The 24,721-nt window shown below is 34.2% G+C and overlaps 1 protein-coding gene, 1 non-coding gene and 1 pseudogene across 2 annotated transcripts; 1 reads left to right on the forward strand and 2 right to left on the reverse strand.

The window, feature by feature from the left end:
* Positions 1-5,077: 5,077 nt before the first annotated feature.
* Positions 5,078-6,330, reverse strand: LOC145014170 (chitinase 2 pseudogene; annotated as a pseudogene).
* A 2,636-nt stretch (positions 6,331-8,966) lies between these two features.
* LOC145018973 (U6 spliceosomal RNA) lies at positions 8,967-9,069 on the reverse strand. The gene has a single exon (XR_013667297.1). It is a non-coding gene; the product is annotated as a U6 spliceosomal RNA (small nuclear RNA).
* An 11,737-nt stretch (positions 9,070-20,806) lies between these two features.
* LOC145014242 (LRR receptor-like serine/threonine-protein kinase IOS1) lies at positions 20,807-24,454 on the forward strand. Its single transcript, XM_078972622.1, has 9 exons — positions 20,807-20,973; positions 21,075-21,591; positions 21,998-22,476; positions 22,586-22,718; positions 22,805-22,873; positions 23,373-23,444; positions 23,583-23,654; positions 23,729-23,907; positions 24,042-24,454. Exons 1-9 carry the CDS (start codon positions 20,907-20,909, stop codon positions 24,188-24,190), a joined length of 1,737 nt encoding a protein of 578 aa, XP_078828748.1. The 5' UTR covers positions 20,807-20,906; the 3' UTR covers positions 24,191-24,454.
* Positions 24,455-24,721: the final 267 nt, after the last annotated feature.

The raw sequence follows: 24,721 nt of genomic DNA on the forward strand, positions 1-24,721 counted from the left end.
GGAACTAGAATTTGAAAATATGGTATTCTTTTTGGACCTTGAAGATCCATCAAACTTATTTTTCTCTCCAACCTCCGTTCTCTCCAGACCCTTCTCCCGAAGTTGGATCTCCAAATTCTTGGTTGCTCTGACGACTCCCTTCAAAGTGGTTTCCATCTTTACCATTGGATCAAAGTTCGTTGGTAGTCTGTTACCAAACTTCTCTAACTTGTAGAGTTTAGTAGGCACCAAGTAAAGAAATAACTTTATCTTCTCGGTGAATGTGGTGGCATACTCATCAACGCTCATCTTCCCCTTCTCCGGGTTCTGAAACTCGTTGTTCAAGTCTATCAGATCCACCTATGAGTAGTATTGCATCTTCAACTGCTCTAGGAATGCTTCCCAAGACATCCTCAAGGCTTCTCCCTATGACATTGTATATTCCAACAACTTCCACCAACTTAAAATATCGGTCTTTAGTTGTCTGACTGCAAAGACGATTTTCTGCTTGTTGCTACAGTTGCAACTCACAAATACAATCTCCATCTCGGATATCCAGTCCATATTCTCTACTAGCTTTGGACTTCCATAAAGACTTGGTGGCTTAGTACCCATGAAGTCTTTATACTTACACTCATGTCCATTATTTCCTTCATTCCTTCTCTAAGGGTAGCTCTTCTAACCACTTGAGGTTCTACTCGACTAACAATCCTATTATAATTTCCTTCATCAGAATGTTCTATATTCAACTCAGGTTGCTCAACAAGCGATGTAGCCTCTCTATTGTTCTCACGGATTAGTTGCCTCATTTCCTCTCTTTGTCCGGCTAATAGAGACCTAAGTGTTTCTGTAGTGACAGGTTCAACTATTGACACTTGTTTGGGTACATACTCAATAACTCGTGGCTCAGGTTGCTGGTTTCCATTAGCATTTCCTAAATTGTTGCGTGTTCTTACCATAGCGTTCTATACACCAAAGCAGAAGTTCAGTGTACAGTAACGAGAATTAAGGTAGGGAAAGCTCTATTTACAATATACATATAAATCTCTTTATCATTCCAAACAATTATATGTCAGTTCTAATACTAAGATTAAATGTTTAGAAACCTGAACACATGAATTTTTCAGATTCGATCGACAATAGACCATAGGTTCGATCAAATAATAGCATCCTAAAGCATATAAGGCATCTTATAGCTATGACAAAAATAATTTAGCACATAAGGTTGCGTTCTTTTTTGTGTGCTTGATACAAAAACAGGATGCACACATGCTAATCAACAAAAAAAGAGACCATTGTCCCTCTCGATGGTTTATATATATATATATATATATATATATATATATATATATATATATATATATATATATATATATATATATATATATATATATATATATATAAACAAAAAAAAACATGCATCATTTAAATGCATAAGATTTTTTTAAATTTTTTAATTCAAGTTAATAATTTCCAATCTCTGTAATCGAATATTGATTTAGTAATTACTTGTTGGTTCTTTCCCTTAATTGTAAGGAACGAAAGAAATTTATCAAATAAATACAATCGATTCAAGATATGATTTTACAAGTATTTGGTTCATTGGTTTGTTTTCTAAGTTAGAGTTCGCTGTTGAACTTCCTTTATATATATATATATATATATATATATATATATATATATATATATATATATATATATATATATATATATATATATATATATATATATATATATATAGCGCTAGGTTCAAATGTTTTTGACAACTATTGTGTGACTGAATGCACCAATAGGAATTGAGGAATAATTAAATAATTAAAAAATTGAATAAGGGTAATTATGTAACTTTCGAATGATAATTAAAAAAAATCCCTTAATTAATGGGAATTACCATAAAAATCTCTTTGACCAACTACTTAACCCTAGCCCTAAATCTAACTCATCATCGTTTCTAATCCACGGCTTCTGCTTCTTCTTCTACAATCAATCATCAAGATTCAAAACTCATTACCAGGTAATTATCCTTCTCCAATCAATTATTAAGATTTTCTTTCTTTGAGTCTCCGATTGCGTCTTCATTCTGTGTTCAAGTCAATCTTTCCTGTTTGTCAAAATTAACAATTCAATGATTGACTGATGCTATTGTCTGTAAACGTTTGAATATAGATCGTTTCTTTAAAGCTATTACAATCGACCCATATGTAAAAGACATATCTTGAATTTGTTGCTCATCCGTTCTGTGTTTATCGTTTTCTTTTATTCCCATTATTTCTGTTGACTTGAGTTCATTTGTTTCTTAAAATTGCTAATGAATTCTAAATGAAATTAATCTTTTAAGTATTAACGTGGTGTTGGATGAACAAGATTTTTGGGTCCTGTGATGTACAATTATCGAACAGTTGGTCAAAGAATGAAAAGTCAAAATTGGATTAAACAATTGAAGGTTGTTGTTGCAATGAACTGGCGATTTTGTTTGTTAATCTAGTTTTTGGAACAAGCCTTTACAATGGTGCGATGCCTTGAAGACTGTCAGAACATAGGCTATCGAAGCACTGTTAATTCCATCTCGCAATTTGGTGCTTCACGTTTTTCAGGTTCGTTGTGTTATGGGTCTTGGAATCGGGGAATATGTCAAAATCGGATGTGTGATGCGAACCATGAAATTGGTAATTGTACCTCAATTGGAATGATTTAGGGACTCAATCGGGAAGAACAACGGTCAAACGTGGGCTCCTGTGTGGTTGGTGTGCCACTTCAAGTCTGTTGTTGATCTGATAAAGAAGGCTACAAATTCTTTAAGAATATTTAAAACCATTCTGCAAGAATAGTTTATTCTGTAAGAATATTTTTGTTGTATTCTAAAAGAATTGCAATTAATTATTTGTATGCTTAAGGTGCAGTTGTTAGGATGATGCGGGAATGATGAGGAAACTTATGAAAAAATATATATGATACTTCATTCTCAAAGAATATTAATTCTCAAAGAATGAAGAAAAACAACAATATTCTTTCAGAATTTTAAGATTCAACATCCAAAAACAGCAATATTCTTTCAGAATTCAAGAAGAAAACATGGCACACGATAGTATTCTAGCAGAATGTTGTTATTTTTTTAAGAATGTTATTCATTTTTGTTTATATTCTTTTAGAATTTTTATAACTATATTAAAATGTATAAGACTTTTAGTCTGTAAGAATATGTATAAATTTGTATTTAAGTTCGGATGTATAAGAATATATTAGAATGTTTGTTATTTGAACATCTTATTCATGAATTTTTTTTTTCTTCAGTAATATTCTGTTAGAATAAAATTCTGAAAGAGTATCATTCTAACAAAAAAATATTCTGATAGAATAAAATCGGTAAAAATTAAAATTGAATTAATTAAAAAATTCAGATTTTTTTAAATTAGGAGAATTAATCATCCCTAAAAATCCGAAAATTTCCTTTTATAAATGTAGTTACTTGTCCAAAATACCCTTTTAATAAAAATTGTGTGATTATATGAGACATGCTACCCTATTGTAATATCATAGACCCTCAGATCATGATTGTTGATTATATTCATCCGATGGTCCAGATTTGTGCATTCTGGCACACAATAGTTACTGGAAACAATATAACCTAACCCTATATATATATATATATATATATATATATATATATATATATATATATATATATATATAGGTTTCGTTGAGATTAAAAATAAAATAGAGATCCCGAGATTCAACCTCAGCCACGTATTTCACATCTGCCGCTCTAATCCTTCGGCGTACCGGCGCGGCAGATCTGGTGTAATCATAAATGATTACACAGTGTCACTCATTTCTTTCTCCTCCGCCACCATCCCCACCACCGTAACCGCCACCGCCACCACCACTACCAGCACCTCTGACACTAGTCGACCCCACCATTGTCACCTCCATTACTTATACCACCACCACCTCTTCTGCGATTAACTGTAATAATCATTTATGATTACTCAATTTGTGAACAGACATATATGTATAATAATTTATAATTATGCATATACGTATAAACATGTATAATCCTGTATGATTATACATCTCTACCATATAATCATTTATGATTAGGCATACATCATTGTTGCTGGTACGCTGGAGCATTAGAACGGCAAATACGAAATATGTAGCTGATGTTTAATCTCAAGATCTCTACTTCTTTTTATTCTTAAGTGAACCTTCCCATATATATATATATATATATATATATATATATATATATATATATATATATATATATATATATATATAGTTTTAAAATTGGAATTGATTATGTTATTCAAAAATATCTACAACAAACCCTTCTAGCAAAATAATGATTGGTAGTAAAAGTTGAATGATTTACAACTTGTAAATGCCATATTTTGAAGAGAGAAACAGTTTGCGTAGATTAGTAAGGATCGAGTAACATATGAGAGTTACATATGAGAAGTATAAACTCGACAAGGGACATGATAAAAATATCAAAAATATGTGAGAACCCGACCCCACCTATTTCCATATGGGATATCTTTACAATGTTATCAGGTTCGGGGGTGGGTGCGGGTTGAGTTTTAACCTCATTTAGTTTTCAAGGTCGGGGGCGGAGCCCCCTCGCCAATAGATAACGGGGGCTTCGAAATTATTACATTATATTTAGCTATTGTATTTTCAAAAATAAATATTACCATAATTAGAGTAATAGTATAATATATATATATATATATATATATATATATATATATATATGTTTTGTATTTGAATAATTATGATAAGATTTAAAGTTAAACCAAATAAACAAGTGAAAATGTGTTATATAAGGTTAAACGTGGTTAACGGGGAATTAGGGGGAAATGAGTTAACGTGGGTGGAAACTAGATTGGGATAGGGGTCAGAAAGGGGAGAATTTGGGGTCAGGGTCGTGCAAAACAGGCGCTTTTGAGGGTGGGAAGGCTATTTCCGCCTCAGTTTGTTTTCCTTAATCCTTAAGACTTAGACGCTTAATTATGTTTGTGCTTTTCCACCATATTTCTTGAAGACGTTGTGGAAAGCAAATTTTCAATGCACCAGAAGGCATCCCAAGAATAACACATTATTTGAACGACACTACGAACATGGTGTTGAATACATTGGATGACATGGAGGATAGGAGCTGCATGAACACTTAAAAGAGACATACACATGAACTACACTGCTGATGATCAGTACATGATCTTTCCAATAACAAGTAAATATTGCAACCTAACTATAACTCTAGTTCAAAAGCATCCATGATCACTCTCTAATATGCCTTCTACTTATAAGAGTTTGCTAACAATGCTTGTGATTGTCTCTCGAACCTGAATCCACTGGCTTTCGAATCATCTGCAGACCAAACAAAGATGCCGTTCAGTTTTCCCTTTCTCTTAAGATTCTGGCACGCCGTAAAGAACCCTTTGTCTGGTTTTAAGCCGCCACTCGAATCAGTGCTAAAGCTGACTAACAACTTACGACCATCATAATTAGACGCCTGCTCATCAAAGAACCTGAGAAACTGAGCCACAGTGGTGCCTCTATCGTAAGCATAAAACTGGAAATTGACGTGGTCGAAAACACGTGCATGACTCCTCCATAGAGCTAAGTAATGCCTCTGAACTTCGCCATCATCGAATGGAGCAATTGAAGCAAATGAAATGACTCGATTGTTCTTTAGAGTCGTCACAAGTCGTCCTATGCACTGTGCGAAGATGGTAGGTGAAGCATCGAAATGCTCATAATCGATATCGATTCCATCTAAATGATATTGTTTTATAACACGAGTGAGGGAAGAAACAGCGTTAGATACCCATGAATCTATCGAGAAAGCAGTGAAATCAACAGAACGACTTCCCACACTGTCCCCTCCAATGCTTAACGCGACTTTAACATTCGAATGTTGGCGTTTGATTGAAAGAACCTGAGAGGGGCTGAGATTGTCGGAATCCCAGAAGATATTAAACTTTCCGTTGGTTGGTGTGGGGGAGGATCCAAGGGTGTAATCAATGGCAAAAGAAAGGATGAAATGGACCTGGATATTAGGGTTTATGGGTACATCGGAAAATCGAACATTGTCAAAGTTAGCTCCTATGTACTCACGAAAAACAACAGCTCCTGTGAAGATATGATCTCCATGAGCATGTAGAATGAATAAAGCGAGAAAAAGCTTCCAATGGCTCATGGCTAGTTCTGTATCTGTGTCCTCATATCGGCTTTCTGGCTCGTGTATAAATACTAATTTCCAGGATAATTCCTTAGAGACTTTTTCAAACTAAACCACACGTAAGATTCAGTATTTTGCATGAAACATGAACGTAAATTCATGGTCTTTTTGGCTCTTTAGAGTAAATTATACTGCCTGCAATATTCTAAGCATTTGTAATAAGATATTTTTCTTTCCTTTTGGGCTTTGCTATCTGTTTTATATGAAAACGACAAAGGGAGTCATACATGCATAATCGAGCTATATACTAGTTGTGTTTGGGACCTCGAATGTTTCTTTTTTATCCATAGGGGAGTTGGTACATTTTGTCGACATTCTGTTAGACGAGAACAATAATGAATGTTTTCTAATGACTTTTTCTTCAAATAAGAACATGTCAGATTGGATACGGAACCAGATACGAAAATTGTTTTAAAATAAAAGATTCCACCAACATGAGCTCAAATCAAAACCACAAGGGATAAACAATATATTTGTATCTGTGGGTACCATCTATTTCTTAATTGAGGGTCATGTTGCTTGATGAAAGTGTTAAAATTATCATGATTCATGTATGTAAAACCTAAAGATTTTTAAATGAGTATACTTTGTAAATCTATCAAAATAAATTTGAATGTATTGAGTGTTAGGAAGAATGTACTTGTGTTTTGAAAGATTTATGACAACACTTCACATTTTTAATATATATATATATATATATATATATATATATATATATATATATATATATATATATATATATATATATATATATATATATAACCAAAAAGCTTGTCTTATTCGATTATTTGGATATATGGACCGAGTCTCCTGTTATTTAGTAGTCGTGATCATCCATCACTAATTGATAACTTAAGATTCCTTTTTGTTCTGCATACAGTCTACTAGCCGATATGTAAAACATACATTAATATATTTTAGATTTGGCGCCAAAAATTGTCGCTGCTAAAACTCTGAAAACATGAATAGGAAAAAATAAATAAATAAGCTCTCCTAATTGACTAATTAATTTCTATCAAAAATGTTTTTTTCCAAAAGATTTATTCTGCCTTGTGCTTTGAAAGCCTAAAAATCTCATCAATTAAGGAATTAAACATCTCAATCGCGACAAGCACGGAAAGGGAAAGAGTAATGGCTTTGATTTTTCCATTCCGGAAGTAATCGCAAGGGTCGGAATCGGAATTGAAAACCCGGTCTCCGGCTGTGAAAGGTGAGACGGTGAAATCCAACCAGGAATTGCATTGGTCCCGGTTTGAAAGCTGGGAGTAGGTGACAAGAGTGTGGTCGATTCCGAAGAAGGAATTGCGAGTGAACCATATGATGAGGATTCCGACGTATAATCCGATGACGAGATAGCAGCAGTAAAAAATACGGATGCCACATCGCCCATGTTTGAAGATATCATGTACCTATGTTAAGTCAATCAAATAAAATTACCTTTTTTTAAACTTTTTTTTTTCACCAAAATGGTTTAATTTTTAGTGTAAATAGTAATTAATCTATAACTCTTATAAACCTGGTCCACATCTGCCTAAATCTAAGGTTGTGTTTGGCACGTCATATCTAGTTTATTTTTCGAGTTTTTTTATGTAGTTGTGTTTGGTAAGTTAAAAAATAGTTTATAAGCTAGTTTTTTGAAAAACTACTTAGACTATCTTTTTAAGAGTTTTTTTTTTTCCAAATACACCCCCTTAATTAATTATAGAAACACATACTCTTACATATCCTTTGATGTAATTTTATATATTTTAATTAGTTTTTCAATTCATTTTACCAAACGTTATTTTTTATCAGCTATATGTTAACTTTTTATGTAACAACTAGTTTTTCAATTGGGATAATGACTTGGGAGGGTAATAAGGTTTTCAGCTTGTCCGTATTAGGTCACTAAGGTTTTTTTTGTGCGTATTAGACCAATATGGTTGTTATTACCGTTTAGAAATAGTCCTTTTACCGATTTTAATGGGTAAAAATGACTATTTCTAAACGGTAATAACAACCATATTGGTCTAATACGCACAAAAAAACTTTAGTGACCTAATACGGACAAACTGGAAACCTTATTACCCTCCTAAGTCATTAACCCTAATTATTTAGAAAACATGCTTACTAATCAATGTGACTGATTTGTTTGACTGAACATAGTTGCTTCCATTTAAACTTATCTCACAACCCTTCCAGAACTTCTAAGTCCAGAAACTCATATGATTGATGATCTTCATTACATAAATATGCAACATTTTTATCAATAACTTCTTTTTTGTCATTTAAATGTTTACATGAACACATCCATATGTACAAAAACAAAATCTCACTTTGATACCTCCCATCAATGTCTACATTTGATAACGAATGGAAATGTAAAACCAACAGGGACTTGCAGATGATGTCTATTATCAATTATTTTATAAAAAGCATAACCACAACATGAACTAAGAAACTGAAGTTGCAAAATTAATCAAAATCAACACATAAACAAACATATACAGGCTATATACAACACATAAACGGAAGTTTATAAAGCATGAAACTTAATAACAGGAAAAGTAAAAAACTTAAAGGAGACTTTATAGAAAGAAAGATCACTTTTACTTGCCACAAATGGTTGAAGACATCAACAAGAAGATCAATCTGACCATAGAATCCACATGTTGTCTGATTATGACTTCAGTAGATGAACTACTGAAACGTAAGAATTACAATTGAACTCTATTAGCATTTGAAAAGTGAATTAGTGTTAAAAAAAAATTTGGACCATTTCTTGATTTGTGTGTGTCATCCTTGTTCAGGGGTCATGCTAATCTTCTCTGTATCGTTCCAATTTTATCGGATGTCCCCAAAGGGACGACTATAGATGAAGAGCTTCACCATATAGAGGAGTAGTAGGTTATATGGGACGACACGAGTTCTAAACGAAGTAGTTTACTGTTGATGGTCATATATTCTCAATGTCTTTAAAATTAGGGTTAATGACTTAGGAGGGTAATAAGGTTTCCAGTTTGTCCGTATTAGGTCACTAAGGTTTTTTGTGCGTATTAGACCAATATGGTTGTTATTACCGTTTAGAAATAGTCCTTTTTACCCGTTAAAACCGGTAAAAGGACTATTTTTAAACGGTAATAACAACCATATTGGTCTAATACGCACAAAAAAAACCTTAGTGACCTAATACGGACAAGCTGGAAACCTTATTACCCTCCCAAATCATTATCCCTTTTTCAATTATTAGTTAGTATGTTAAACATAGTCTAAATCAATTCACCAACAATTAGAACCACTTCTTTTTGATAAATAAATAAATAAATAAATAATAATAATAATAATAAAGTTCAAAAGAATAACTATAAGGGTTTGTTTGTAGTTTGGAATGAAACGAATCCTTGATCATTTTTTTGTTAGTTTTTAGCAAATGAATGAATTTTCATTTGGTTTTTGTATTATATATAAGTACAATCATAATTTTAACATTAAATACATGTTTTAATTATAAGCGTAAATTACAAAAATTAGACTTTGTGTTGTTTTCTGAAACTGAAACATTTTGGTGAAGAACCTTGAAATAAGGACCAAAATCGATATGAAAGCTTGAAATAAGTACCAAAATCAAAATGAAAACTTAAAATAAAGACCAAAACTGATAAGTGTTTCAATATTGGACTAAACAAGGTAAAAATCAAAAAGTTGAGGACCATTTTATAATTAACGAACTTTTACTTGTGAAAATAATAAATTAAACATAGTAAAAGCCACTAAACCCCAAATAGTTATGATACTATAAATATTAATAATAATAACAAAATATTTCATGATTTAAAAAAAAAATTAACTAATATAATAAAACAAGTAAAAACTTAAGTCAAGAAAATTACATAAATAAAATTAGGTTACGTAGTTATTTCTTTCTTTCGATCCATCACAGAATGAAAATTACAAGATGGAAGGAGGAATGCTCCATTCCATTCGATAAGGCAAACCAAACGTATTTTGTTTATTCCTACGGAAAGAACCATTTCATTCTTTATCTTATTCCATCTATGATCTAACCAAACACTATCTATACCAATGTTAGCCACTCACCCACAGCCCAACAAGGGCCCAAAATATTAAATTAGTAGTTTTAAGGGTGGCCTTCATTGCCACTATATGTGATTTTAAAGAAAAACATGATGTTAGTAAATAGTGGTTTTGGGCTCCTTTGCCCATCAGCCATCAATGTAAACAAAATCAACCAAATTCGAAAAGATTTCCTTCCATATTGAAACAAAATATCAACAAACACAGAAATATGTAGAAGTGACTTTAATATATCATACAATGGATACAAAAAGAATAATCGATAACCATCACAAAATTGCTACCAAAATCATGTTAATTTGACCTTATCTAATCCAATTTCGTTAACCAAATTTGCAGCGAAAAAACATCTTGATCAAACTATAAATATATGCATTTTTTGTACACGCATTAGATTATTCGAATGTGGTGGAGAGGACGGAGGAGCATGACCAATGAGAGGGAAGGGACTGTTGAACGTTCAAAAACTTGCTGTTTTGTAAATAAATTTTACCTATATAAATACAACATTTGGCCTCTATATTTTCAAAATCATTCTTCTCTTTTATTTAAAATATCACCTAGATGGATTTTTTTTTATAAATTTTGATTCGGATGATGATAAAGAACTTATATCAAAGTTCTTTAATGTTGTGTAACACATAGACAATGAAGAACATACAAATGTAACGTGTACGAGAGCGGTCATCAATCGAGATCGTTAAGGCGTACATGAACTATTATTGTGTGATTATTTTGCTGATAATTATATTTATAGAGCGTTATTTTTACGTATTAGTATTTGAGGCGAGATATGATTATTTTAAACATAAACTAGATGCTAGAGGTAGAATGGGCTTTAGTACTATACAAAAATGTCTGAGTACACTTAGATATTTATTATACGGTATAGCCTTTGATACATCAGACGAGTACTTAAAAATATGAAATGACCGTAATTGAATGTGTAGATTATTTTTGTACATATGTGTGTATGAGGTTTTTAACGAAGAATATTTGTGCAAACCTACTGCATGTGATATTGAGAGATTGTATTTGGCACAGGAAGAGAGGAATGGATTTTTTTAGGATTGATCGGTAGCCTTGATTACGCGTATGTCGCGTGGCGCAGAGCCGTTCCAAACATATTTTTGGCCCAGGACAAGAGAGAAAAAAATGGATCCTTAAAATACATAAATGTTATCAAGTTTTTTTATAATAAATCAATAATTAAAAGAAAACTATCTATACTATCTTCTAAATATAACAATTTCCATAAAAATAAAAAAATAAAAAAAAAAAAATTAAGGCCCCTTTAAAAGATTGGCCCTGGACGGTCGCCCCTATCGCCCACCCTCTGGGATGGACTTGGCGTGGGGAAAATGTCTAACTACGTGGCATGGTCAATTTACCTGAGGTGATATAGGTGAGCCGACTATAATACTAGAAGTTGTTGCATCGCAAGATTTGTGGATATAGCATTCGTTTTCTGGAGATGAAGGGTCTAACAATAACCATAATATTCTTGACATGCAGGGAAGTCAAGGTCAAGCATCAGCGGCCTCATGGTAATATGCAGCCGTTAGATATTCCCGTTTGGAAATGGGAGGATGTTATCATGGATTTCATTACAAAGTTGTCTCGGACTACGTGTGGAGTGGATTCGATTTGGGCCATCGTAGATCGATTGACCAAGAGCGGCATTTTATTCCGATTCAAGAGAGTATCTATGCGGAGAAGTTGGCTAAGGTATACATCAGGGAGTTCGTGGTAAAGTATGAGTTGCCGATTTATGTGGTTTCAGACAGGGACATCCGGTTTACTTTCAGATTTTGGAAGAGGTTCCACGTCGAGTTGGGTACTCGTCTTCATTTTTCGTATGGCCTTCCACCCGCAGACTAACGGTTAGAGCAGAGCGGACCATTCAGCCCTTATAGGATATGCTTTGGGCGTGTGTTTTGGATTTCGATGGGAGTTGAGATATGCATCTCCCTTTGGCGGAGTTTTTGTATAACAACAGTTATCACGCCAGCATTGATGTAACATCCCAAAAATACAGTCTAAAAATTTCGTTTTAATTTAATAATAGAACCTTAGTCATCGAACATCGTATAAATATCATATACAGTGTATCTCAAAATATCAGAGTATAAACATCCCGGGCTGGACAAATGGTGTGTGCACTGCAATCTTCCCAAGCTCATCTTTTGAAACTGAGTACTTGAAACCAAAACTGAATTGTAAGCACGAAGCTTAGTGAGCTCTGCTAAACTACCACATACCATACAATAACATATAAACACATACTGGGCCTTGCCCACTGCATCAGACCGAAGTCCGGAAACCGCATCGGACCGAAGTCCGGAACTAACCATGGTCTTGCCCTCTTCATCGGATCGAAGTCCGAAAACTGCATCGGATCGAATTCGGAACTGACTGGGACCTTGTCCCCTGCATCGGACCGAAATCTGGAACTAACTGCATCGGACTGAAATCCGGAACTGACTGGGACCTTGTCCCCTGCATCGGACTGAAGTCCGAAAACTGACTGAGCATAACATAGCATAGCATAAACATATCAACTAGCATAAGCACATATACTGCATACTGCATCGGACCGAATTTCGGAACACATAATACAAAACATGTTTGAATCACAAAGGCATCAAGCAATCTAACTACTGTATCGGACCGAGGTCCGGAACTACTGCTAACTAAACGGGTTGGCATTGTGGACGTAGACCCGTTTCTACAAGAAGGAAAACTCACCTCACACTGTTGAAGTCCCGCTGACAAAACCATAGCTGCTGGATGATAGATTCCCGATCTGTCAATATCAAAATAACACCCAATTAATAATTGGGTTCCAACACATATACCCATGAGTCCATGCTTGGGGTAAAAGACTACTCTACCCCTAACTTGGCTAGATTCAAGCCCAAGGCCCAATCTAAAGGCCCAAAAGTCCAACCATGGCTTAAAGCCCAACATATGGCCGAATTTTCCAAATTGGGCCCAAACCTCTACATGGACTTCCCTTAAGGCCTAATTGTTCAGTCCAGTCCAACATGTCACATTCTAAGGGCCCAATATCATACAACCATCTAGACCCAAACTTTGGCCCAATTTTCCAAATTGGGCCCAATCCTTCATATGGGCCTTACCCTAAGCCCAACTAATTATTCTAGTCTATTTGATTATTCTTGAATGGCTCATTAATAACCAATTACCAAAGCTCAATTAAAAGGCCCAACACAAAGCCCAAGTGAAATTAGGGTTTCACATAAAATAACAATTAGGGCTAAGTGTTTCTTACTTAACCCATTAAGAACTTAATCCATTAAGGACTTAATCCATTAAGTCCAGTATTGCTTAGATTAATTTTTGCCAATGATTATTATTTAATATTTTGAGTTATTAAATAATTCTCGTGTGTGTCCTAATAAATTCTCAAAGATTAGGGTTTTCTCACTTAGCCCCTTAAGGACTTAGTCCATTAAGTCCTTTATTCTACTAGATAAGTTATATGGAATAATTGGGCTTAGTATACAATCTAATCCCAATGGCCCAAAAGTGGGTCCAGATAAGTCCAAGGCCCAAATACTCATAATTTGGGTTTTCCACCCCAAACATGGCCCAATAGGCCCAAAACAATCTCTAAGCCCATTAGGGTTTGCTAAAGGGGCACCGTCTACTACCACCTCGGGTAGTGGTGGTCAATGGCGGCTTGCGGCGGCGGCCACCACCCCACGGTGGTGGTTTGGTTCTTTTTTTTTCTCATTATTCTTGCTGATTACAGTTACAATGCTTTGAACCAAAATAAACACACACACACACACTAACTAATACACACACACACAGCCACCCTAGTGGTGGCCGGCGGTGGCTTCTCTTGATTTTCCGGTCAACAAACCCAATCATACATCACAAAAATAACACTCATATTCCCTAACTAATTACAAAACAACCCTAGCCACCCACCTGGTGGCACACTGCGATGACAGCCACCACCTCACGGTGGTGGCAGTGGTCAGTCCTTACAGTTCACGAAATCTTCGGCAGTAGCAAACCTGAGACGACGCAACAGGAACAAGGAAGGTGGCGGCGAAGGCACAAATCATCAAGGTAGCAGGCGGCGACCTTGTTGTCGTCGAATGGAATCAACAACAACGATTTATGATGACAGCAGCGACGCACAACTAGTCGGACCTCACTCTTGTCAGTAGAAGAAGTAATGACCACATCGATGTAGCAGTGCTAACAGCACCAGTAGCGGTTAGGGTAAACATTCGATGGCCCTAGTGACACCGGCGATGTGGCTGAAGATGGAGCAGAAGAAGAGAAAGGAGAAGGAGCATCCAAGAACGCTATCACGCTGCCCCGACGTCGCCCAGGTGGTTTCTTCGTTCGCTTATGGCGTCACTGGCAACAATGGTTGTGATGGCGTCTTGATAGTGAGGCAGCAACCGGCGGTCGATGAAACTCCATCTGATCGGAACGCAAGAGGGGAAAACGGGATGATGGCGGCTAGTGAACACGAGTGACGCCCGATGCACCTAAGGGTTAGGGTTAGGAGGAAGTGATGGGTTTATACCCGGTCACATGGGAACTTTGGCCATAATTCACTTCCAGTCCCTTATATCAAATTCCTTTTTAAATTAGGTCCCAATAATTACTATAGAGCCCCCATCTTCATAAATATTTACAAAGTGAATCTAAAACTTACATTTTTAACCCTTGACTACTAAAATTATGACAATTACTCCTTGAATCCAACACCATGCTATATGATTATTGATTTTAGGGCTATTATACAATCATTAATTTATTTATCTAATAAACAGGGTGTTACAATTAATCCGCACCCTTTTGAGATGCTCTATGGGAGGAAATACATGTCCCCGATATGTTGAGGTGAGGTCGGTCAATGAGTCATGGGGAGTACCGAAGTGGTACTCAAGACTACCGAGTTGATTCAGCAAGTTCGGAGTAGACTCCAAACAGGCGGAATAGTTATGCCAACAAGCATCGATCAGATCTAGAGTTCCAAGTTGGGGACATGGTTCTCCTGAAGGTGTCACCTTGTAAAGGTGTCATCTAATTCAGGAAGAGGGGAAAATTGGGCCCCATGTACATCAGTCGTTTTAGGGGTTTGGCTCGGGTGGGGCGGGTTGTTTATCGCTTGTATCTTCCCGAGGAGCTTAGTCAGATCCATAGCACGTTCCACGTCTCTTAGTTACGGAAATGTCTAATGGATGATTCTGTGGTGGTTTCATTAGAGGATATTAAGGTGGATAATCGTCTAAATTATATCGAGAGACCGGTGATGATTCTCGACTGGAAGACGAAAACCTTAAAGAACAAGGTTGTTGAGCTGGTGAAAGTTTAGTGGCAGCAGCGCAGGGGTTCATAATGGACATGGGTGCCGAAGGACGAAATGAAAGAGCACTACCCAAAGTTGTTTGGGGCAATGGACTTCGAGGACGAAGTATGATTCAGGTGGAGGAGAATTGTAACATTCGTAATTTGGTAAATTTCCTTTTAGCCCCTTAATGCAAAATCCTTTTCATTTTGCTCCGTTTCTGGTTGGGGACTTCACCAGCATACGCGGGGCGTACGTGGTGTAGGAGCAAACCCTAATTTTTATGGTTTGCACCCTATTTAAACAACTTAAACCATCTTTGGACATTCTATTGACTAGCCACCATCACCCTATACCCTAAAAATGAAACCCTAAGTGCCTCTTGTGAGTTTTAAGGTTAAAAGTGAAATTTGGTGGTGTTTTAGTGAAAGAAGAAGAAGAACTCTTGGTGGTTGTTTTGGAGTAGATTGGGCTTGTAGATACAGATTCATCATTATCTTTGCAAGCAATTTGAGGTATAAAGTTCTCTACTCCATGGTTCATTGTTCTAGATCTAGTTTTGGGACATGTTTATGCATTTTTGGGTCTTTTGAGCTAAAGTTGAGCTTTTAATCTACTCTAGAAGCCATAGATGTTAGATCTTAGCTCCATGGAGGTTCCTTGTTCATAAAAATGCAAAAATTATGAAAGATATTGGCCCATGCAAGTGTTAAGAGCCTTATCAAGCTTCTTTTTGAGTGTTAGGTCCCATTAAGTCATGTATAGGTGTAAAGTTGCCAACTTTACGTATTAAGTCATCCTTTAGGATCAAATCTGAGAGTTTAGCTAGAGGTCTCAACTGATTAAGTGTTTAATGGAGTGGATTAGTGATTTGGGGAGTACGTTGGGCGTACCCAAAAGGCACGGTGCGTGTATTGGCCCCGAAATGAGTACGCTAAGCATACTCAACATATTGACTTTCAATTCGACTTTCTCGGTTTGGGCCATATCTTGGGCTTTTAAGGTTTGGGCCTTGTTGGGCCATTGGATTTCTGAATTTTGGCTATGATTGGATTATGGGTTTTCTTGGTATTGGGTCCATGATGATTTTGGAGCCCAATTATGAAGTTGGGCCTTATTGGGCCTTATAATGACATTTAAGGAATTTGGGCCTTTTGTATAGATGGCTTGGGCCTTAGTTTTGGGCCAAGTAATAAAGGGGGTAAAAGGGTCTTTTACCCTGAATTTTAGACAACTAACTTAGATTCTTGATTATAGGTCGATATCAAATTATTAATTAGATATTATTTGATGATGTTAGCGCGAGGATTTTCTGGACCAGCAGACCGAGATTTATTTAAGAGATTCAGCAGTTAGAGGTAAGTTTCCTCACTATGTTTAATGGGTCAAAGGCACTAATATCAGCCCATAGTTTGTTATGATTAGTATGCTAGTTGTATGTGTAACTCTTGCATGTGTTATGTGTTATGTGTTTTATGTGTACCGGGCGGGGCCGATGCCAGGTGAGGCCTGATGATTATATTGTATGCTATTTATCTTTGTGATTTGCATTTATCTGTATGATTTTTGCATGTATTTATGTGTTGCATGGTTACCAAGTATGGCCTGATGACTGATAGATCTATTTACTGAGTGGGGCCCAATGTTGAGCGGGGCCTATTATACGTTTTATATGTATGGTATGTGGTATTTTAGGGAACTCACTAAGCTTTGTACTTACGATTTTCAGTTTATGTTTTGGATACTTATGGTTCGAAGGGGAAGAACCCGGGATGATTGTAGTGTACACGCCACATCTTTCTGCATTTTTATATTACTTTGATGTATTTTGATGATATTTATACAGTCGTGGTAGGGAAAGGCAGTTACATGGCATTTCATGAAATAACATGACAAGGGTAACCGGGTTACCCCTTCATATCTTACAAACAGCCAAATTAACCTGACAAAATGGATCTTATTCCCTTAAAAAGCAAGAAATTAAGTTAAGAGACTGATTCGAACAAAACTCAAAACATTGTAGCGTTACAACGTTATTTTCCCTATTTTTTAACCATATTAATTTGAAACGTTTAGCTTTTTAACTTCTATTTTAATATATTAAATTATTTATTATTCTAATTTCAATATTAACGAGTTTCAACATTTGAGGGGGAAGGGCGCCGACTTTTATCATTTAAGGGGAACCGACTAAATGTGCAGTGAGGGTAAAAGTGTCAATCCACCAATATTTAACATAAAGTTCTAACAAATTTAAAGGTAGGTTGATTGAGCAAAAACTAAAACCATAGGTACGAAATTAATACAAATTGAAAGTTTTGACTAAAATCGTAATACTATTAAACTACAAAGATCATTTCTGGTTTAAAAATAAACTAGAAAAGGGTACGCGACACTGCCGCGTTTGGATTAAATTGCAAATCCTTCAAAGTATTGTGGCTAACTATGAAATTCAAAAACTTTGGTGGCTAATTTCTTATATCCGAAACTTCATTGTTCATAAATCCTTTGGGATTTAATTATTGAAAGCTTTGACTAAAACCGTAATACTATTAAACTACAAAAACCATTTCTGGTTTAAAAATAAACTAGAAAAGGGTACGCTGCACTGTTGCTTTTGGATTAAATTGCAAATCCTTCAAAGTATTGTGGTTAACAATAAAATTTAAAAACTTTGGTGGCCAATTTCTTATATCTAAACTTCACTGCTCATAAATCCTTTGGAATTTAATTATATATATAATATAATGCTTAACTTTTTCAACATAATATATTTTATTTTTTAATTTATATATGGTGTTAAATTCAAAATATAAACTAAATATTAATTTGTTTTTTGAAAACATTTTCTTTATAATTATTAACCTAATACATTTAATTTTTTAATTTAAATATTATGTTAAATTCAAAACATAAATCATAATATTAAATAAATATAGAAGAAAAATACACCAAGTCTATATTTAAAAAATAAGTTAATTTTAAATATAATGTTAATATATTTTCATTTTAATCTGCAATGTGTACATAAGACTATTGAGATGATGTGGTTTTAATATTGACCTATTTTATCATAAGTTTAAAATAATCATGATATTTCTATAACAGTCAAGTGTACTGATTCTTAATTCAAATTTAATAAAACATTGTGGTTATTTATAACATGTATTTTCAATATTTTAATCAAATTAACGTATTTTATGCAATACACAAATATTCTTCTAGTTAGATATAAATTAAATATGAAGATTGAAAATTATTCATCATTTGTACGTCCGTTCTCAAATGTCATATTTAAGTACTCCAACATCTTCCAAATTGAAATATTGTATATGTAATAAAAATCTATGTTAGATTAATGTAAACCTAATGATAATTCCAATAATACCGTTCCTTTCCTGAATAATGCTTCGGGGTTTCCTAAGTTGAAACAATCGATTAGGAATGAGATAACATTAGGACATAGAGGCAACCATGGAACTATTAAAAACATTTCGATTAAAAATGCATTAAATCACATAAGTGTCTTGGATTAGTTACTTCTAGAAAACTTTTGCAACTATACAAACATCAAAGAAGTTATTTGGAAATTAAACAACTAATGAATTAGAATGTTCATGGTAACAAAAATACAGGAGAAGAATTTACTTATATGCAACTATAAGTGTAAAATATTGTAAAGGGAACCATCATTAGCATTGAAAACATCAGCGAAGGAAGATGATCTGACCCCGACTACAATACCGACTAACAATTACTTAATTTGAAAGAGAACAGATGGTAGTCATTCGTTATCGTGAAGTATTTTCTTTGTAGATCTTTTGGTTCAACACATATCATATCAAATCAATTTGGGGGATTAAGATGAAAAGATGGATGATTTTTCTCAGGGATGGAGATTAATTGTAACTTATAAAATGATCGATCTTAACATTATTCATAATTATATAAACATCAAAGAAGTTATTTGGATATAAAACAACTAATGAATCATAATGTTCATTGTAATCAAAATACAGATGAAGAATTTAATTATATAACTGTAAGTGTAAAATATTGTAAAGGGAATCGTCTAATTATATAACTGTAAGTGCAAAATATTGTAAAGGGAACTGTCATTAACGTTGAAAACATGGTAGTGAATTTTAACGGACCCTTGTAGACGGCAACAACTATAGGGAGAAATGGTTTAAAAGACTAAAAACCCCATGTGTGCAAGTCTCATGATGGATTTTAACGGATACTTGTAGACGGCAGCAACTATAGCAGCAACTATAGGGACCAAATGTGATCGATCTGGAAAATACAGGGACCGTTGGCATCAATTTCCAATAATTTGGACCAAAAGTGCATACCTCAGGACCATTTCTGTAATTTACTCCAATATTTGTTTGTTTGTTTTTTTTTTTTTTTTTTTTTTTAATTTGACTTTTGGGCCGCTGACTTGATATATTAAAAAGTAAACGATTCCACCCTTGATTCGGGATTTTAAACAGTGCGGCCGTTGTTTCTGACTGTGTACACAGGCCTCAACAGCGAGAACGTGCCGTTTTTTTCCTTAAAAAGAAAAAAGAAAAAAAAGCGAGAATATGTTTTTCTTTTCATAACGTTTACTTTCATTGTTTAAAGTCAACGCTTGCATGTAAACTTCAACGAAAATTGATCCTTTCATGTATTAATATTCCTTTTTTCTTCTTAAATGGTAGATAAAGATTACCATAGAGTCAATAAATGTCGTTTTTTAGATTACTTCACATTGATTGATTCAAAGGTGGTTGATTTACATAAAAAATTGTTTAAATTTTCATTTTACTAATAATTAATGGGTTGGATATGATGATAAAAACTAAAAAGTATATATTTTTATAATGAATAATAGGTTAAACCAAGATTATTAAAAAGATTTCATGTATTTGAATATACTTCGAATCAATTCAAACTATTTGATCCATTTTCATGTAAGCTTAATTTATTAATTACGTACTCATATTTACCAAATATAAACCAAGTCAACTCAGTTGCCTATAAATGATTTGAAATTAAAATTAAAATATATAAATAAGTAAATTAGATTAAGATAGGTACAAAACATAATATCACAAATGTCATGGGTCAACGGGTACTCGATCAAATCTTTTATTACAACTTGGACATAACAAAAGTTTTTTTTTTTTTTGGAATCCCTAACTTCGATTCACCAAACAATTCAGAGCATAAGTTCCCATTTCATCACCTTCCTTCCTCCTCCAAACCTCCTCTCCCTCCTCCATGGCTGACCATTTACGGCTTCTAATTCTTCTCTTATCTCTATGCACTATCTCAGTCTTGGGCAAAGGTAAGCTTACTCTCATCAAACTGATTTGATGTATATGGTATTTAATTTGTCATTATAACTTATATGTAATGCGGGATTTTTGAGATTGATAATATTTGTAGTGTTTGTGAGCATCGATTGTGGGGCTTCGGATTCTTTCACGGATGAAAACTCGATAGTTTGGAAAGGAGATGTTGACTTAATATCAAATGGTGTTACACACGTTGTGCATTCGAACTACTCGGCATCTCATGTTATGGACACCTTGAGGGTTTTCACCACCCGTAAAAAGAACTGTTATTCTATAGAAGCAGAAGAGGGAGGAAAAGTTTTGGTTCGTGCAAGTTTCAACTATGGGAACTATGACCAAAAGTCAAATCCTCCGATATTTGATCTACATTTTGATGGGAACTTTTGGATATCTGTAAATACTTCTCAAGTAAAAATATACGAAGCTATTTATGTTGTGAAAAGGAAAGTTATTAGTGTATGTGTGGCGCAAACGAGGCCCAACAATTTTCCATTTATATCGGCTCTTGAAGTACGTAGTGTCGACTCACAAGTTAACAAATATGTCGACACAAATTACGCGTTGTTCATGAATGCGAGGGTTGCTTATGCTACAAATGAAACTACAAGGTATGCAACTATATTATTCCCAACTTGTGTTTTCATTTATTTTGGAAATATTTAAATATGTAAAACAATTTTTAATGGTTACACGATAGAAATGTTGAAATAAATCAATAATGGACTAACAAATATAAGGTGGCCTAAGACGTTAGTTTGATTCCCTGTAAATTGTTATTTGAACAATATGTTGTCTAGTTAATATATGATGTTTATAAATCATTTAAGAAATATAGATGTCTTTTGAAAAAAGAAGAACAAACAAGAGCAATGACTTGAACTCGATACTTCCAATGAAATGTGGCTATACTTTCCGTTTGAAGCCAACTTTTGATACCCTCTAGGTTAAATGTGTTATCATTTATCAGATTTTTGCATCATGAACTAAAATATGTGAACTATTGTTTATTTTAAGGTTTCCAGCAGACTCTTATGATCGAATATGGCTTCCCTCACCTGGTGGTAATGGACTACTCAATATGAAATCCGATGCATCTGTGATCAATGTCGGTGTGCCCAATAATCCTCCTCAAGAGGTCCTAAAGCATGCAATCATGGTACCAAACACAAGTCAAATGATAACCCTAGGATTACCTACCATTGATTACCCCATTCGTTACCCTCTCTACATAAATTGGTATTTCTCAGAGATTCAAGAAGTCAATTCTACAAATATACGATCTTTCAGGGTTTTAGAAAATGGGTTACCCTTCTCACTTGCGATAATACCTCCTTTCAGAAATGTGATTGTTTATTTCATAAGTAATATTACAGTGACCCCAAACACTAACTTCTCACTAGACCCTATCGGTGCCACACTCCCCCCTCTTATTAATGCCGCTGAGGTTTACTCGATTAGTGACGCCCTAACTAATGGAACCAACAACAATGATGGTATTTTTTCTAATATGTATTTAACTTTTTTAAAAAATTTTAACTTTCATTTTATATATATGACATATGTTCTTATTTTGATATTTTCTTTTTTTTTCGCATTATGTAGTTGAAGGTTTATTTTCTCTCCAAAAAGCATTTGACGTTTTGCAAGAATGGGGAGGAGATCCTTGTCTCCCTTCCCCATATTCATGGGAATGGATAGATTGCAACGATGACGCCACACCTCGTGTGACATCATTGTAAACTTTACATCTCTTTGAAAGTTTGGATATAGTTTTTTTTTTAAATTTCAATTTGAAGTGTTCTAAATTTATTTATTTTCCAGAAATCTTACTGGTTTCAACCTCTCTGGGCCACTTCCTGACTTTAGCAAAATGGATGCTCTTGAGATAATGTGAGTTTAGAAATTAATTAGATAAATGTTTTTCAATGGTTAATTTAGAGTATATTACACGAATGGTCCCTATGGTTTAGGATACTTTTATACATTTGGTCTCTAATTTATTTATTTTAACTTAACATGTATTTATTGTTTGTTTTTGTTACGCATTTGGTCTCTGACTTACCTAAAAAGATTATTTTGCCCTTGATATTTTAATTTATGTAAATAAACACACCCCCAACCCTACTCCATCACCTTATCTTACGTACCTCATCATTTTTTTCTATTTAAATAATAGTCTTTTTAGGTAAGACAGGGACCTAGTGTGTAACAAAAACAAACAGTAGGGACCAAACGTGTAACAAAAACAAATAATAAGACCTTCCAAGTTAAAAAAATAAGTTAGGGACCAAACGCACAAATTATCCCAAACCATATGCATCATTCGTGTAATTTACTCTTTAAGATATTATCCCATGTTTATCGAATAACTTTTATTTTTATTATGTAGAGATTTTCATAATAATAGCTTGACCGGTCCAATTCCTGATTTTATTGGCAACTTGCCAAATCTCAAGCAGCTGTAAGTTTTATTTCTTATTTTTTGTGGGTTTTGTATATAAAATTGTAGTAAACTCTAATATTTAAAAGAAAAACATTTTTGTTATTTTCTACTTTCAAGAATAACTTTCCTAATTTTTAATGAATTCACCTTTTTTAGGTATTTGGCAGATAATCAGTTTAGTGGATCCATCCCAAGATCACTATCAACAAATTCCAATTTAAATCTTTCGTAAGTTTTTTTTAATCAGTTCTTAATTTCTATTAATCTTTTTTAATATATTATTTCTGTCAATTATTCCACAGACTTACAGGAAACCCCTTGTTATGTACAAATGCTAAGTCTTGCCCCGGGAACAACAAAAATAAAAAGCAAACCAGCAAATTACCAGTAATACTCGGAATCACTATTCCAATATTCTTCATTGTTGCAGCTATCATGGGCTTTTTGGTCATAAGGCGTAATAGACGTATGCCACATACAGGTCGGATTATTGATACACCAATTTGTTTATAATGGTCTTTTTGTGGCGTTTACATAGCTTGCATTTCAACATATGCAACTTTATAGTCACGTTCTTCGGGTATTTTTGCTTACTTTTGTAATGAATATTTTCAGGTGATATGAGTCCAAATATAAATGGTCCAAGTAGTACACAAGGAACTATGCCCGATGGTAATGTTGATGACCAAGGTGCCAATAAGTTAAGGGGAAACAAGGAAGAACGGTTTTATGCTTCACCTACACCATTACTCGCTGAAGGTTAATGTATGTGCATCACAATGAGACTAATCGATATTTTAAAAACCATTCTTTGTAAAAAGATTGTTTTATTTTTTTGGAATAGGTTTATATAAAAATGTTGTGTGTTAGTGTATGTTTTGAAGTTCTCTTTTGTAATTATTTGTACTTAGAGTTGGTTTCCATGTTTAGTCCTCATTAACTAGGTTAATACATATCGTATGGTATTGTAAATTACTTTGTATGCTTCTTCTTCAAGAGAATAGGAACAATTTCAACCTTTTCACAAATAGCAAATTTAGGGTTGAGATGGTGTTTCATGTACAAAAATTTCCTTTATGTAACTTTATAACATCAAATTAGTGAAATTCAAACTACAATGTTATTGGAATACATACGAGCATACATTTTGAACCGAGTTGAAATAGCCTCTTGCAAGCTCAAAAACTCGATCCAATAGCTAAAATCAATCAATTTTGGGCATTGGTTTAAGAATTCTCGGCCCAACACCATTTTGGACCGAAGATTCTTTCTTGGGCCTTATTGGGCCCAATTAA

Source organism: Lactuca saligna, chromosome 9 (genome assembly GCF_052625555.1).
Source record: "Lactuca saligna cultivar CGN05327 chromosome 9, ASM5262555v1, whole genome shotgun sequence".
Classification (NCBI taxonomy): Eukaryota; Viridiplantae; Streptophyta; class Magnoliopsida; order Asterales; family Asteraceae; genus Lactuca; species Lactuca saligna.